General features: G+C 34.5%; 1 protein-coding gene across 2 annotated transcripts; it reads left to right on the forward strand.

Annotated features, from left to right (window-relative positions):
* The first annotated feature begins 658 nt into the window (after positions 1–658).
* Positions 659–7,156, forward strand: LOC117417285 (zinc finger protein ZIC 4-like). Of its 2 annotated transcripts, XM_034029315.3 has the most exons (3): positions 659–1,385; positions 1,488–2,105; positions 5,790–7,156. In XM_034029315.3, exons 1-3 carry the CDS (start codon positions 986–988, stop codon positions 6,224–6,226), a joined length of 1,455 nt encoding a protein of 484 aa, XP_033885206.3. In that variant the 5' UTR covers positions 659–985; the 3' UTR covers positions 6,227–7,156. The 2 variants fall into 2 exon arrangements, with proteins under 2 accessions (XP_033885206.3, XP_033885205.3); XM_034029314.3 differs by having other exon boundaries at positions 659–2,105.
* The last annotated feature ends 8,713 nt before the right edge of the window (positions 7,157–15,869 follow it).

Consider the following 15,869-nt stretch of genomic DNA (forward strand, 5'->3'; position numbering starts at 1 on the left):
AAATAAATAAATAGGCGTACACATGAGTGAATATATACATTAGAAAAATAATTTACCCAATTGAAAAAATATACAAATAATACAAATTATAAAACAATAATTAGCATCAAACTTGCTAGCTTTTTAGGCTACAAAAATACCCGTAAAGTACTTCATATAGACCTTAAATGTAGCGAAGTATGCGCACACAAATGTGTATGCAGTAAGGCTTATATTGCTGATCATTATATCTGCATTTGAAATTAACAGCAACCAGTGATTATAGCTACATTATAGCCTATGCTAGTACTACTACTGGCAGGTAGCACAGGTCGTGTGCTCATTTGTTTGGCTCCTGCCCTTTTATTATTATTATTATTATTATTATTATTATTATTATTATTAGTTTAAAACTATTTTTGTTTTAAACTTTGATATTTGATTTATTTGTTTTTTTCCCTTTTTAAAATAATAATAATAATAATAATATATATTTTTTAAGTTTCTAAATTAAGTTTCTTCTTATTGCGTATCATTTTGAAAAAGTAGTGCAGAGGAGATAAAAGCACAATACCCTTTGCATAACAAAAAAAAAAAAAAAAAAACTTTTCTTGTTTTGCCTTAGGCTGAGCGCAGGCGCCCTGGCTACTTGCTGTCACTAAAACAATTTTCCTCACACTGGAAACTGTCAGGAGTGACGTCAATCATCCTGCGTTGACCAATTAGAACGCTCCCTGATTGTTTAGCTCCACGGGCTGCAGCGCCGTCCATGAATCTCTATTCAGTGTCTCAAAGCGTCCTGCTGCTGCCTCTCAAGCGAATGGGATTCTACGTAGGCATTGCGAGATAATCTAAAGTTTAGAAAATATTTTTAAAGTTTATTTTTTGTTATTATTATATTATTATTATTGTCACTGGTAGTATTTTTCGTTATTATTGTTTTGCCCGCTGTTAGGTTATTCTAAAGTTAGAAGTTTTGAGCGTGAATTGCTGTGGGAAGCTAGTGATGGACCCTGCATTTTCCAAGCGGAACACGGCGCTGAGATTAGTTGACTTGGCAGGGGCTCACCACCATCACCATCATCACCATACCCCTGAGAGCATGACAGGCTTCCCGGGGTTCAGCAGCCATCCCCACTCAATGGCACACCCGCACCCTGGGGAGATTACTTCAGAACCCCGCCTGGGGCCAAGTCCATTCGGGCCAGAACACATGGGGCATTCCTCGGCCCTCAAACTCAGCCCAGCCCATCATTATCCCCACCACCACCACCACCACCACCATCGTAATCCTCATATGGCAGGCCACACCGAAGTGGTCTCCAGTCAAACGGGAGCTTTTGGCCCTGTGCAGGCTGCAGCAGTCCCATATCCCATGTCTCACACAGCCCAGGCGTTATCGGCAGGTAGGGATTTCTTTTTACGCAGAGACCTGACAGCTCCAGCCATGCCAGGACTTACTGATCCTGGTACAAGTTCTCATCACGGAATGTTTGTCTCAACAACAGGTAGCTACCCTGGACTCCATGGTCATCACCCCGAAGCAGGAAACCATACTCTCTTCTCTGGACTCCACTACGAACAGTCTTCTAACGCAGCTCCAGGTGGCCACGCTTTGAATGGACAAATAAGGTTAGGCATACCTGGAGAAATGTACGCTAGGGCTGATCATTTCAGTCAAGTTGCAAGTTCCAGGACTGATCCGTTTACTGCATCCCCTCTGCACGGTTACAGTGGCATGAATCTGAACATGAATTTAAGTGGTCACCACCACGGACCGGGTGCTTTTTTTCGTTACATGAGGCAGCCGATCAAGCAAGAACTTATTTGCAAGTGGATGGAGCCAGAACAAGCCCCGAAAATACTTTGCTCCAAAACATACAGCAACATGCACGACCTGGTAACGCATGTCACAGTAGAGCACGTTGGGGGACCCGAGCAAGGTAATCATATATGTTTTTGGGAAGAGTGTCCCAGAGAAGGAAAACCTTTCAAAGCCAAGTATAAACTTGTAAATCATATCCGAGTACACACCGGCGAGAAGCCGTTCCCGTGCCCCTTCCCTGGCTGTGGCAAAGTATTTGCAAGATCTGAAAATCTCAAGATACACAAAAGGACTCACACAGGTCAGTAATTTAATTCATCGTATTAAATGCGTTTTGAAATATTTCATTGTCTTTTGAATTTATTTGCAAGTTCAATGCATGTGAAATACCAGTTACATTATAGATTAGAATAAGCATATATTTGTATAGTAAGAAGCAAGTTCAAATTGAAAACACATTTAATGAAATCTTCTTTTTATTTAAGTTATTGTATTATGCGACATAATGAAAAAAACACGTTTCTGGTTGGGAAAGGAGACTACACAAAATGTTTTGCAACTACTGACAAAGGTGTTTCAGGTTCCATTAAGTAACACAATACATACACTATTCGTGTTATTATTGAAGTCTATATACGTACTTTTATGTGCTTTGAAAATGTATAATGATTTTTTTTCTTCCTGCATTTTCAAAAAGTAAATTGCAGAATGAATCCGTGACGTGTCAAAAACATTTTACTTCACATTTATATATAAACACTGTACGTATAAACTACAACAAAATATAACTTCCCTCAAAACTGTCTTTGAACTCTCCCAGTCTGAATTATTTATAATGAATGAAACTGTGTCTACAGGGATTTCAAACTTGATAGAATACTCCGTGAAGCGGTATTAATTAGTTTATCAGCCAGTGCTTGTTGTCTCGATTACTCGCTTAATCCAAAATACAACACCGCAAGGCCTTGTGTGGTTGCCTCGTTTAGAATAGACTCGAGAGCAAAATCTCATACCGTTTTAATTTTTTTTTCTTTAAACAAATATTCAGTAGTTTTACAAGTGAATGCGATTTTACGTCCCGTCCAGTCCCCCCCCACCCCCCCCCCCCCCCCGGACGAGGTAATAGGGCCTAAACTACTAGTTTTCTTAGTCTGTTCCCTTCCTTCAATAACTTGATACAGGAAAACTGCGCGGCGCGGAACTAATCGGCATTTCTTTTTAAAAAGTTTAATTGTAAGTACGTAAATGCAGAACATTCTCAAACTTTTAGCAATTAATAGACATATGTAAAGTGTTGCTGAACTACTCTGTAGTTAAGCAGCATAAGTTTAAGAGATGCAGACATTTAAAAACACAACAAACCAACCAAACAGTAGGCTACTTCAGAACAAAACAACTTTTCCGGTAGCTGTTAAATACATATGATATTTTTGTAACCTATACAATTGCAACTAATATTGTACTATTACGGTAGTGCAATGTTTACCTACTTAAATGTGACAATTTCTTCACCAGAATCGTTTTGCGACAGTTTAGTAATTGTACAGGCTACACTAACCTTTTTTTCTTTTTTTTTTTTTTTTTTACAACGATACTACTAATATAGCCTGTATTGTTGTTAGACCATTTCTATGATGCCCTTGCAATTAAATAGACGATATTTTACTGTTATTACATGCTTCAAATGTTCAAGTTAAGAAAAAGGAAGCTTTGTTTTATTAATGTTATGTTCCAAATAATGTAGGCCTTACTTATTTTTTTTTAATCTATTTTTTAAAATATTATCATCCGTATGTGTGCTTCATATTAATTATTCATTTATTAATTACCTTGGGAGTTGTTGCTTCATTCAAAGTAAACCCTGATACATATTTAGGTTTTCTTAACTGGAAATAGAAATGCAATTAAATAAACAAGATGAAGCTTTCTTCAACAGAAACATTTGTATTAATTATTATGGTGTATAGTTGTGTGGTCCAGTGGTTAAAGAAACTGGCTTGTAACTAGAAGGTCCCCGGTTCAAATCCCAACTCAGCCACTGACTCATTGTGTGACCCTGAGCAAGTCACTTAACCTCCTTGTGCTCCGTCTTTCGGGGTGAGACGTAGTTGTAAGTGACTCTGCAGCTGATGCATAGTTCACACACCCTAGTCTCTGTAAGTCGCCTTGGATAAAGGCGTCTGCTAAATAAACAAATAATAATAATAATAGTTGATTAAGTATTGAACTGCTTTTTTGTGTGTTTGTTTGTCTTGCCTGTTTTTAGAGCTACACATAATTTAACGTTCAGAACACCAAGTAATAATCATGCGTTAGACACAGCATTGACTATTACTAATATAATATGCAAATACAAAACGCTTGAAGTTTTTAAATGCATAATCGGGTGGCCATATTAGCATATATGTTAGACTATGTTTGGTGTTGAACCATTAACAAGTGTTCAAAAATGGCGGCTAGTGCTATATGCTTCATGTAGGCCTGCGCTTGTTAGCATTGCATAAGCTAAATATGATACATAATTTCAACCCATTCTAACTTAATAGACCAGCTTGAATCATGTATTAAAAAAAGGAATCGACCGACAATATTGCACTATATTATATGGGCCACTATAATACTAGATTTGCTGTCTTCTATTAAATTGATATTCCAAAGAAATAAGGGATTTACGGCGGGAATATTTTTCCAAACATGGGAATAAGAAAAGTGCATTTGCTCGTAGTTACCGCATTCTGCAGACTGTACAATGGCTGTGTTTAGGAGTACGGGTATCCCATGGGTCCCCTACTTACTGCTTGCTTGTAGTACACTATTATCCATGATTGGCTGTCTCAACCCAACAGCTGAAGGTCAACTTGTTCCTCAACGTGCAACTGTAATTATATAGTAGTATTAAATACGTTGACATGCACTTTCTAATTGATGCTAATGTCTTATGGTACCAGTTTGTTTTGATAGGGATACATTCATTAACGTAACAATAAAGCAATACGTGAATACTCTACTGCAAAAACTCTTTTGCTTCTCCGTTTCACGACATAATTCGGTGTTCTTTTAATGCATTTTTGTATTATATATATATTTTTTAGGTGGACATTGTTTATGATTATTAAAATATGTAATGAGCTCATCGTATTCTATAACTATATTGTGTATTTAATACAATGAAATATAAACACAAAATCCACGCCAATTAGGAGGTGTATTGGTATTCCCGAGTCTCATTTAAAGTAACATAATTACAGTGGGATTTTCGTTTTCAAAAAATATTAAAACGTTGATTTAACTGTGTCCAGATTTGAAGAGATATTATTCACATAAATGTAAAGTACAATAAGATAGTACTCTTCTCAATTGTCATCTGAAATGGGATGCACTTTCTGATTGTACGAACTTAAATGTATGAACTTAACAATAGAATTATGCACAGAATTGGAATATGTGCAATATGAATTGAAGTTTTATTGACAGAAAAAAGTGGAAAAAATATTATTGGGCAGTATGGCCTGTGACTGTATCATGCAAACCCATTGCTGTGTGTCTGTAATGATGCCATACACTGATGTTTGCTATTGTGTTGGCTTTCACAGACCAATCACTTATTGATACAGAGATCATTCAAAGTAAACACAGGCCATACCATCATACATGGGGGAACAAGTTTATATATATATGTGTGTGTGTGTGTGTGTGTGTGTGTGTGTGTGTGTGTGTGTGTGTGTGTGTGTGTGTGTGTGTGTGTGTGTGTGTGTGTGTGTTCATCCAGAATTTGCTTTTAGCCTCACGGGAAAAGTAGACACATATGGAATGCTCTGTACTGTAGTAAAAAGTAGTGTGTTATGCTTTCACTGTGAGCTTTAGAAAAGAAAGGAACAGGAGGGATAAACAGTAATTTTTATAACATTATGCCTTTTTATATTTCTATTTAAACTTAAGCTTAACCGTTTAAAATAACTGTTTGCCTTTTGTGTTATCTTTTTAGGAGAAAAACCTTTTAAATGCGAATTCGATGGCTGCGATAGACGTTTTGCTAACAGCAGTGACAGAAAGAAGCACTCCCACGTGCACACCAGTGATAAGCCATATAACTGCAAAGTGAGAGGCTGTGATAAATCTTACACACACCCCAGCTCCCTACGAAAGCACATGAAGGTGCATTGCAAGTCTCCACCTCCAAGCTCCGGCTACGAGTCCTCCACACCTTCTCTGGTTTCTCCCTCCTCGGACTCAGGTCGAGACCCAGCTTCCTCCGCTCACTCCGAGCCCCTCTCTTCTTCCCAAGCAGCCAACTTGAGTGAGTGGTACGTGTGTCACAGCACAGGGGCAGGTGGGATCCCAAACCCTCCCAGCAACTCTTCTTCACCTGACCCTTTGGACAAGCCTCCGTATAGAAACTCTGGACACAGAAATACATTTTAAGTTATGTTGTAAGAGAACTCCCAATGCATATTTTTTGCAGATGCTAAAGAAGTTGTCAGAAACAGTTAACCACTCAATGCTTTGTCAAATCTTGTATACACAGATATGATGTAATGCACTGGCAAATAAACGATTGATAATAACAATAGTAATAGTATTTAAAAAATGCTGCCAAATGAGACAGTGTTTTTTAAATTCTGTTTATTTGGCTAAATCTTTATGGACTAATGTGTAGTGCCGGACACTTTCTAAACCCTTTTTTTATTGACTTATCGTTTATTTGCTCAAATTTATGTCAGTTCTGTTTTTGCTTTCTGTTTAGTCATAATTTATTTTTCAACTTAACATAAACACATTTTTGTATTATTGAACCAAAGTGTTTTTTCAAGAGAGGATATTGTACATTTGTAAATGGTGCTGTTCTTATTTCAATGTTTAAAATTATGTAAAGTGATATCTTTTCAGTCGTTTTGGAACAAATAAATATTTTTTATTGTTTGTTACTGGTTTGTATAAAAATGAAATGAAATATGACTTAATTTGTTTTCTTCTATTGTGTATATATTTTGTTTTCAGTCTGTAATAAATTAATGGGTACATGCTGGCCTCCACCTTATGCTTTATGGTAATTTGCCATAACAATTAATTTACTTTGTTATTGAATATTGATTTTTGTGTGTGTGTGTGTGTGTGTGTAAATGTGAGTAATTAATTACTTTTTTTTAAAAAAAATTCTGCATAATTAAAAATGCAGCAATGTGTACCTGTGTGCTACATTGTGAAGTCAAGCTGTTCAACAGAGTTCTGATTGTGTACCAAACTGCCTTGTATTTTGTCAGTATTTTAAATAAACCATGTACTATAGTGATAGTATTGTCAAAACGCACAAGATGTGTCATGTAAAATAAAAATAAAAATTGTTATAGAAAATTGCTATAGTGTAGTCTATATTTTGAATATCTATCTATCTATCTATCTATCTATCTATCTATCTATCTATATGTGTGTGTGTGTGTGTGGGGGGGGGGGGGGCAGGTATTACTATCAATGTGTGGACAAAATTTGAGAAAATGTCCCCACAAAGATAGTAACTCCTGAAAAAACGACTTTCTGGAGATGTCCCCACTTCATAAAATACCTTTTTAAGAACTAAACATGCCTTCAAAAAAAAAAATGGCCTATATATTTAGTTTTGTCGATATCAATAACCCAGCTATCTAACATGTGTTATACGAATATGTTTATTTAACGTTTCACTGTAATACACAAAAACGAAAACTTTACAGGGGGCAGAATGCTGTGACGTCAGCGATCTGTCTTCTGGTTGTCACTAAAACCACAAAGACACAACGACGAAAAATGTATATCTGACCTACATACATAAAACAATAATATACTTTTTTTTTTTTTTGCTAAGGACGTCGGTAATGTATTAACAGTTTCCAAAGCTAATCTTAAATATCCCTTCTTGTTATAAATCCTCCCATTCGTTCTCAAGGTAATCTCGGCAGCGACATCTGAAAAGCTTGAATATTCTCGTCCAGACTTCAAAGAAAGAAATCTACAAAGAAGTATTTCTTCGCAACGGTGAATCTTCATGGTGAGTTAGGATTTCTATCGCAATAGCCGAGTCAAACTCAAATAGTAAAGCCCCAAGTCTGGAGCCAGTCGGGTCTTTTCAACATGAACAGAATATTTACGTCGTGTAGGTTCTTTCTTGTGCAAGCATGTATATATTTCAGTTTGACGCTGAGTAAATCATTTTCATTTAATTTTCAGTAAACAAAACACCACGCAAATAAGTACTTGTTCCACATGATAATGAAAATTGATAACAATGTCTGGAAGAAAAGAGCAGTCTGAATTGAAGCGGCAGTTAACTTTTGTTTTTTGCTTTCTGCTGGGATCAGAGGGACCATTTGGAGTTGATGGCAACGTTCTATAGCCAAGTAAACGCTTTTTAAGCAAAGAAAGGGATAGGGGTCGAATCAAACTCGGACTGTTCAAAGAGTCTGTTTTTTGGGGTTGAAAAGTATGAGTTTTATGGTGTATCAGCATGCCACGTTAGGGTCGCCATGGTAATAGAAAGCAATAGCAAACTGGTTCAAAAGGGATACACTTCATTTGAGACACTCTATTAAGATACATTTGTACGACCTTTTTCATGGTTACCGACAATGTGTTCCCTCAAAAAAAAAAATAAATAAATAAATAAATAAACCCACACACACACTCACACACCAAAAAATCTTTTAAAGGAACTTGCATGTTTGTAAACATCATTAACACACAACTTTGTATGCTACTGCACTGCTTAACCGTGTTGCTACTGGGATGTTGTCAACGGGGAACATTTTTGGTATCATGACATATATATCCATTCACTAGTTGTTGAATTTTTTTTTTTGTCAAAATATTCTTGTAACATTAGGCCAACTCTTAAAATAAGATTGTGATTTACAACCTCTCTTTCCTTCCCATTATTTAAATATATATATATATATATATATATATATATATATATATATATATATATATATATATATATATATATATATATATATAAATTATGATTGTATTTGTGGTTTTGCTTCATGTATTCAGAAAAGGTGTGGTAAAGATAGTTACTTGTATGTATGCTAGTTAATGAATCGTTATGACTTTAGTAGCTTGAATAGACAGGGATGGGGCCTCTGATATATGGGGAAGGGTGGGGTATGAACTTGCTGGACAGATACATTTCAAGCCCATCTTTTTAGTAATGGTCTTGTTGTTTATTTTATCCAAGTACTCTAATGAATAGGGGAGAAAATAAACATGGCGAAAAACAACCAAAAAGTTGATTCCTCTTTAGTGGCAGCCCTTGTGGTTGAATAAAAAGGACGGTCCGGTCGCTATTGAACCAGCAGTCTTTGAAGTGGGAGTGATTATCTGAAGAATTCTTGCTTGTCGTCTAAACGACGTTGATGACACGGAAAGCTTTCTTTGTCACCGATTTGTTCTCCCTCTCTGTTGAGACGTCTCTGCCCCTAACTCTGAACCGTTACAAAAGGGGTAAAAGATTAAAAACCTATAGAAGAAAAATGTAGTACTTAAGATCAACAAAGTGGTAAATATTCCCTTATGCTATCGTATAATGTAACGTGCATGCATTTCCATTTTACAATATCAATAATTGTTTAACATAGAAAACCTTTTTCTTTACAATGTTCCTATTATAATTATGAAATAATCCAAAGCATCGAACATAATGTAAATGATTCGTTTGAAATCACTTAACCTCAAATAGTTCTTTCAATAATTTCCCCAAACCTGATAGCAAAAGTATAACAGGTTTACCACAGGATTTGCATGTATGTATGTATGTATGTATGTATGTATGTATGTATGTATGTATGTATGTATGTATGTATGTATGTATGTATGTATGTATGTATTATTCCAAACGTTTATCTATCTATCTATCTATCTATCTATCTATCTATCTATCTATCTATCTATCTATCTATCTATTCTTTCCAGTATTTAAAACCTGGAGTATAATTTATTTTGCATAAAAAAATATTGAATACTTTATCAATTATTTATCTGTGACTCCAGACAATAATAGATAATTGTGTATGGAAAACCAAATATATATGACATAATAGACTCATCCATTTACATTTAATCTCCAGAAGAAAGGTAAAATGAACCTGCTGTTAGTGTTTTGCAAAATTGAAATAAAAATAAAAATAAAATAAAATAAAAAAATCCTTGTATACCTGTAACTGCTGTCCAGAAAAAACAACCACTGAGGTCAATAGTGCAACACTACTGTTTAAACTTTGACAACCCGCTAATCACACTTAACTAAAACTGTATTTAATAATGTTTTCTTTTTATGAGTAGAAGAAATAAGATACTATTAATTACAGTTTTGTTAAGTGCGATTAGCGGGTTGTCAAAGTTTTGATTTGGTCCCAGCCTATGTCTGTTATTGCTTTCTTTAAAGTAAAGGCTGCTTCAATAAATTGTAGCATTGTTTCCTTTTGCGTTAATATTGTATTATTGCTTTTAGGTGTAATCTGAAGTTTCTATACACGCCATACAGTTTATTATGGTCGGTGATACATAACCTACGTACTGAAAGGTTGGTGTAAGATTATGTAGCGCAGTCAATCATCATTTAAATAAATATATGCTTATAAAAACAACAGTGCATTTTTTTTACTTTATCCTTTTTACATTCACTTGTTGCATTAAGCTACATTTTCAATATTAATAACATTGTATTTCTCACTATAATCGACAAGGGTAGAAATACTCTACTATTTAAGAAAAGGGAGGTTGAATAAAGGAGGCTGATTTTACGCAAGTTCATGCTTTTAGCTCGATGAGAATATGTGGTTATTACACTTGGATATAGCTCGATGAGAATATGTGGTTATTACACTTGGATATAACTCGATGAGAATATGTGGTTATTACACTTGGATATAGCTCGATGAGAATATGTGGTTATTACACTTGGATATAGCTCGATGAGAATATGTGGTTATTACACTTGGATATAGCTCGATGAGAATATGTGGTTATTACACTTGGATATAGTCAACAAAAGAGGGAAAGGCCTCTTGGACAACATGGTGAGAGACGTGTGGCCATCATTAGTGGCTCCTTTATTGACACAGGCTTTTCTTTCTCATCTCTGACAAAGCATTTTGGTGGGATTCATCCCCTGTTGCTTCCTATCATCGACTCCATCACTACTTCTTGAGAACATTAATTAACGTCTATTCACTGATAAACGTTGACAACACTGCAATGTATGGACAAGAGCTATGACCCTTAAACAATTTCTTTCTCACAAATAATAATAATAATACTCACGGGCATAGAGAAATCTAAATAATTGAAATGAGCTACTTCCCAAAACTTCCTTTGTTTTTAATATCACTTTTTTTTTACCCAACGCATTATATGCACAATAATAACTAATACATTGTTTGAGATGTAAAGATTCATGATTTATTTCAAGAAGTTATAAATTAGTCAAAATATAATCTTAATATTATTATACAATAAAAAATGTACAAGGTTTTATATACTGCAATGTTTTGTATACTACTACTACTACTAATACTACTACTACTACTACTACTACTACTACTACTAATAATAATAATAATCTATGTGTGTAAAATATATGAATATAAAATGAAAGCACCTCCCCCTCCCCCCCAAAAAAACAAACTATAATCCATACACCTTTTAATTTGTGCTTTATATTAAACAATTAAAAACAATTTGAACGTATTGCAGTAGAGCCAACGGGTCACAACCTTTCTTAGGTAGTCATGAAATGCAAGACTTTTTAAATGTTTTTATACAGGAAGATTTAATTTCTTTCCGTTCAACAATACGTGACTCAGGCTACCACGTGAATGACAAAATAGAAAGTGGGTATTATAAAAAAGTGTGTGTTAGTACATTTCTAGTTTTAATATACACGTGCATACATGTGTAGCCGTCTATTTGTGTGATAAACTGAGTAGTGGAAAAACACACAAATCAATATCTTTTAAATAAAAGAATCAAGCAAAAAAAACAAAGGCTCAAATAGTACAAGCCCACCTAAATATATGTAAAGAGGTTACAGCTGTAATATTGCAGTCGCTTCGTTATGCTTACTATGCTGTAGTAGCCTAAACCAAACAGTACAACAGTTAACACAGTAACTTGATTCGAGGTTGTCGGCTACTGCATGACGTTTAGCCTACAGGGTTAATGGCTGTATTTGTTTTAGATACATAATTCATTTATCTTACGCTGGACGTGTTCTTCTAAAATCATATACTAATATAAAGTTGTTACAATGTTGGTATAAGCAAAATAAATTACAGAAATTGCTTATTAAACAAAATAAACACACACGCACACACAAGAACACACAAGCACACACACATGCACACACACACACACACACACACACACACACACACACACTGTGTGTGTATATATATATATATATATAAAAGTATATATATATATATATATATATATATATATATATATATATATATATATATATATATATATATATATAGTTTAAACTAGTTTCTTAGGGAAATAAATCACATTTTTAAGCTTAAGAATATAATATGCCGACAGATCCTTTTTTTTTTTTTTTACATTTTAATTATAGCTGATGGTAAAAGGATTTACTGCTACAAAAGTAAAAAAAAAAAAAAAAAAAAAAAGGAACCATTTTACATGTCTAATTTCTGGATATAGAACGTGACCTTTCAAAGCTATTATAGAATACTGGGATTCATTTGAGTGTGAAATATCATTTCATTGTAAAATAATGGAAGCGGTAATCCTACTTCCGGAAAACTACCTTGCATTATTTAACAAGATCCTTTTAATAGGGGATTAGTGGGGCCGGCGACAAGAATTTCTGTGGCCTATTCAACGTCTTATTTTATGTTATAATTACTCGACACAGAGCCGTTGGAATTAGCATGCAGAAATCATCATGCAGGTGCTTTTTTTTTTTTTTTAATTAGCGAATGGAGTAAGTCCACAGAAGCATAATAAAAAGAAAGAAAGAATGCGAGAGAATAGTTTTGTTGCAGACTCGAGTCTTTACACCGTCTCTGACAGCTCAGGCACCACTTGAATGACTTACGACCTTTTTATATCAAAACAATTTTGGTAAAGCAAGTCTACTTGATTCGTAATTAGGTTACATGCTTTTTCTAATTATTTGTCGTGTGGACTTACTGTTTATGACATACGTTTGAACTTTAACCCAAGAAAGCATCTTGATTTTAGTCTGTTTGAATTTTTTGTTTTATTTACACAATGTACACAGTTCCCTAGTGAGTGTCTGATTGTAGGCAACCGCATCCGTGGCACTGTTGTAATAATGTAATGTATAGTGGTAGCCTATGACACATGGCAATTCGACGACATGTCACTGTGTAAGTGCGACTCTTAAATTGTGCCTGTGTCTGTCGCATATTTTAAACAGCCTACTTCAAACACTTGCAGAATCTCTTTAACACATAGCATCTCCAGGGAGTGCAATTAAAAAAAAAATCATATATATTTCCGGGCCGTTAAACGCGAAGTTTAATTGGAGCATCAGTCCTATTGGTCCTAATGTGTGAGTAATATATGTGTGTGTGTGTATATATATATATATATATATATATATATATATATATATATATATATATATATATATATATATATATATATATACACACACACACACACACACACACACACACACACACACACACACACACACACACACACAAAATAGAATTGCACAAGCTTACAAAGTTCATGAAATGGAAAGCATACCACATACATGTTGTAAATCAATGTTGCTGACATTATTATTATTATTATTATTATTATTATTATTATTATTATTATTATTATTAATATTATTATTATTATTATTATTATTATTATTATTATTATTATTATTATTATTACTACTAGTAGTAGTATTATTGTCATTATTACTAGTAGTAGTAGTATTTTCTATATACTATGAATTCGACAGTCCCGACAGATTTCCACAGATGCAATCGACACGCCACTTAAGCTTTGTAGAGTACAATAAAAGTATTAGGATATTAACTGCAAATGATCACGCGTTAAATTATTTTACCTTCATGTGTGAAAAAGCTTTCTCCAATGTAAATCAGGCGTCTTAGTTATTAAGCCTGAGCAGTAATCTCTAACAACCTTTACATAATTTGGCAGAATGTGCCACACTACTTCGCACATGCACTTTGAATAGGGAGTCATTTTCAGAGTAAGATATGCTTGTTGGCCTTGTGTCCCAGATCAGTTGTCTTAATAAGTCAGGCGTCGCGAGTGCCTATGCTTGTTTTCTTTCTTCTTTCATATGTGGGTTTTCCTCTCTAATTTGGTTTTCAACAAGGCTTCCTCTTTTCAGAGCTAACAAAATTTGGACAAAGTGAAAACTGACAGGTCTAAATAATAGCACAGTACAGTAATGCCACTTGTAAATAATCGGACTCAAGTATTTAAAACAAAACCCGTGTGTTAATGAAGCTATAAAAAAAGCAGTCTATCAGAATCAAGGGGACACAATGCAACCTATTGTATTCATGCTACTTACTGTCACTAGAAACGTGGCCATTTCAGTAATACAACAATAATAACTAACATTTTGGGTATACAATATTACCACATAGCATATGTTACCTCTTAATTTTATTTAGTTCTGATTTAGGACTGCATTATAAATAAAAGTTTCAGAGAGCAATAGGGCTCACTGATCGGGCAAACTGGAGCTTGCCATAGGAACAAATGTCAAAAAGCAAGATCACATTTGTTGTCTGCATTAAATTGCGGTTGGTTGTCTCTAAACATGATGCTTACAACCAGGATTTAATTCAATGTACAGCAGCCACAGGGGTCGATCACTGAAAATAACGACAACTGCTACAGACAAAACTAACTAAATTATCAAAATGTCAGTATATTCCTCGGGTTCATTAATATGGAACAGGGTCCATTGTTAATCTCTTAAAACCTACCGTTCCTCTACTAAAATGGCACTTTGGGACAAATTGTACATGAGATCAATCACTCCTTATACAGCACGGTTTAGTGAAGAAAACCTATTTACACCTTCAAATGGAAGCTTTTCAAATTTATATGAAAGAGTCGTATATCACCAAGAACAAATGATTATGAATTGTTAAACGCGCCCTCCAGCGATTAGCTCTGCGATGCTATTTATCATTTCTTTTTTTCTTTTTTTTTCTTTTTTTAAATCATCTGGGAGAAAAGCATGACGACCAGAGAAGAAAATAACACCGCAGGAAAGTTTGTTTTGTCATAGAATATACGCTATCAAATTAAGAAGTGCTTCACACATAGTGTCCTTTCACATTTCCCATTTATTATAAACATACCGTCTGCACGAAGTAACTGACATATCAGCAAGTGTCCCAATACCTTCAAAAAAAGGTCACAAAACTCTATGCTCGAATCACTTACATACGGGATCTCCGTGAAATGTTTATGCGTATAATAATAATAATAATAATAATAATAATAATAATAATAATAATAATAATAATAATAAACAATTAAAATCTCTGAAACTTAATTCAAGCATTGATATGCTAACCTTTAGCAAGATCTTAATTAGAAATTTATTAAATTACTGATGTTTGTGACCGAAAACGGTTTTTATTTTAACAGATAGTTTCTTTTAAATAATCTCTGCAATTAAGTACGTTCTGGTGAAAGCCCCACCACCCTCTTGGCGTTTTATTTCCTGTCATACATCATACCGATGAAGAGAAGGTGAGGGATGAAGTCATGGTCAGAGTGTAATATTATATGTGTTCATAAAGATGGAACCGGAAACGGAGCCTGCTCTCCTGCTGTCTAAATACATGCAGATCCTGTTCTCCTTGGGTCTCTGCCCTGACCTTCTGGATCTGTTGGCCAAATGAAAATGTTTTAGTTAATCGTTAAACTCGCATATTTGTTGTGCACTCAACAGCTGGAAAAAAAGATGTAGCATGCACACATTTAATGAATTTCTTATCACATGAGGTTTAATTAAATGTGTAACAATATTCTTGGTAGTAAACAC

The sequence above is a fragment of the Acipenser ruthenus genome, chromosome 12 (assembly GCF_902713425.1).
Source record: "Acipenser ruthenus chromosome 12, fAciRut3.2 maternal haplotype, whole genome shotgun sequence".
NCBI classification, from domain to species: Eukaryota; Metazoa; Chordata; class Actinopteri; order Acipenseriformes; family Acipenseridae; genus Acipenser; species Acipenser ruthenus.

Coding starts and splice junctions, on each gene's coding strand:
- LOC117417285 (XM_034029314.3), top strand. CDS start 986: ATGGACCCTGCATTTTCCAAGCGGAACACGGCGCTGAGATTAGTTGAC. Junction 2,106..5,789: donor ACACAAAAGGACTCACACAG/GTCAGTAATTTA, acceptor TTATCTTTTTAG/GAGAAAAACCTTTTAAATGC.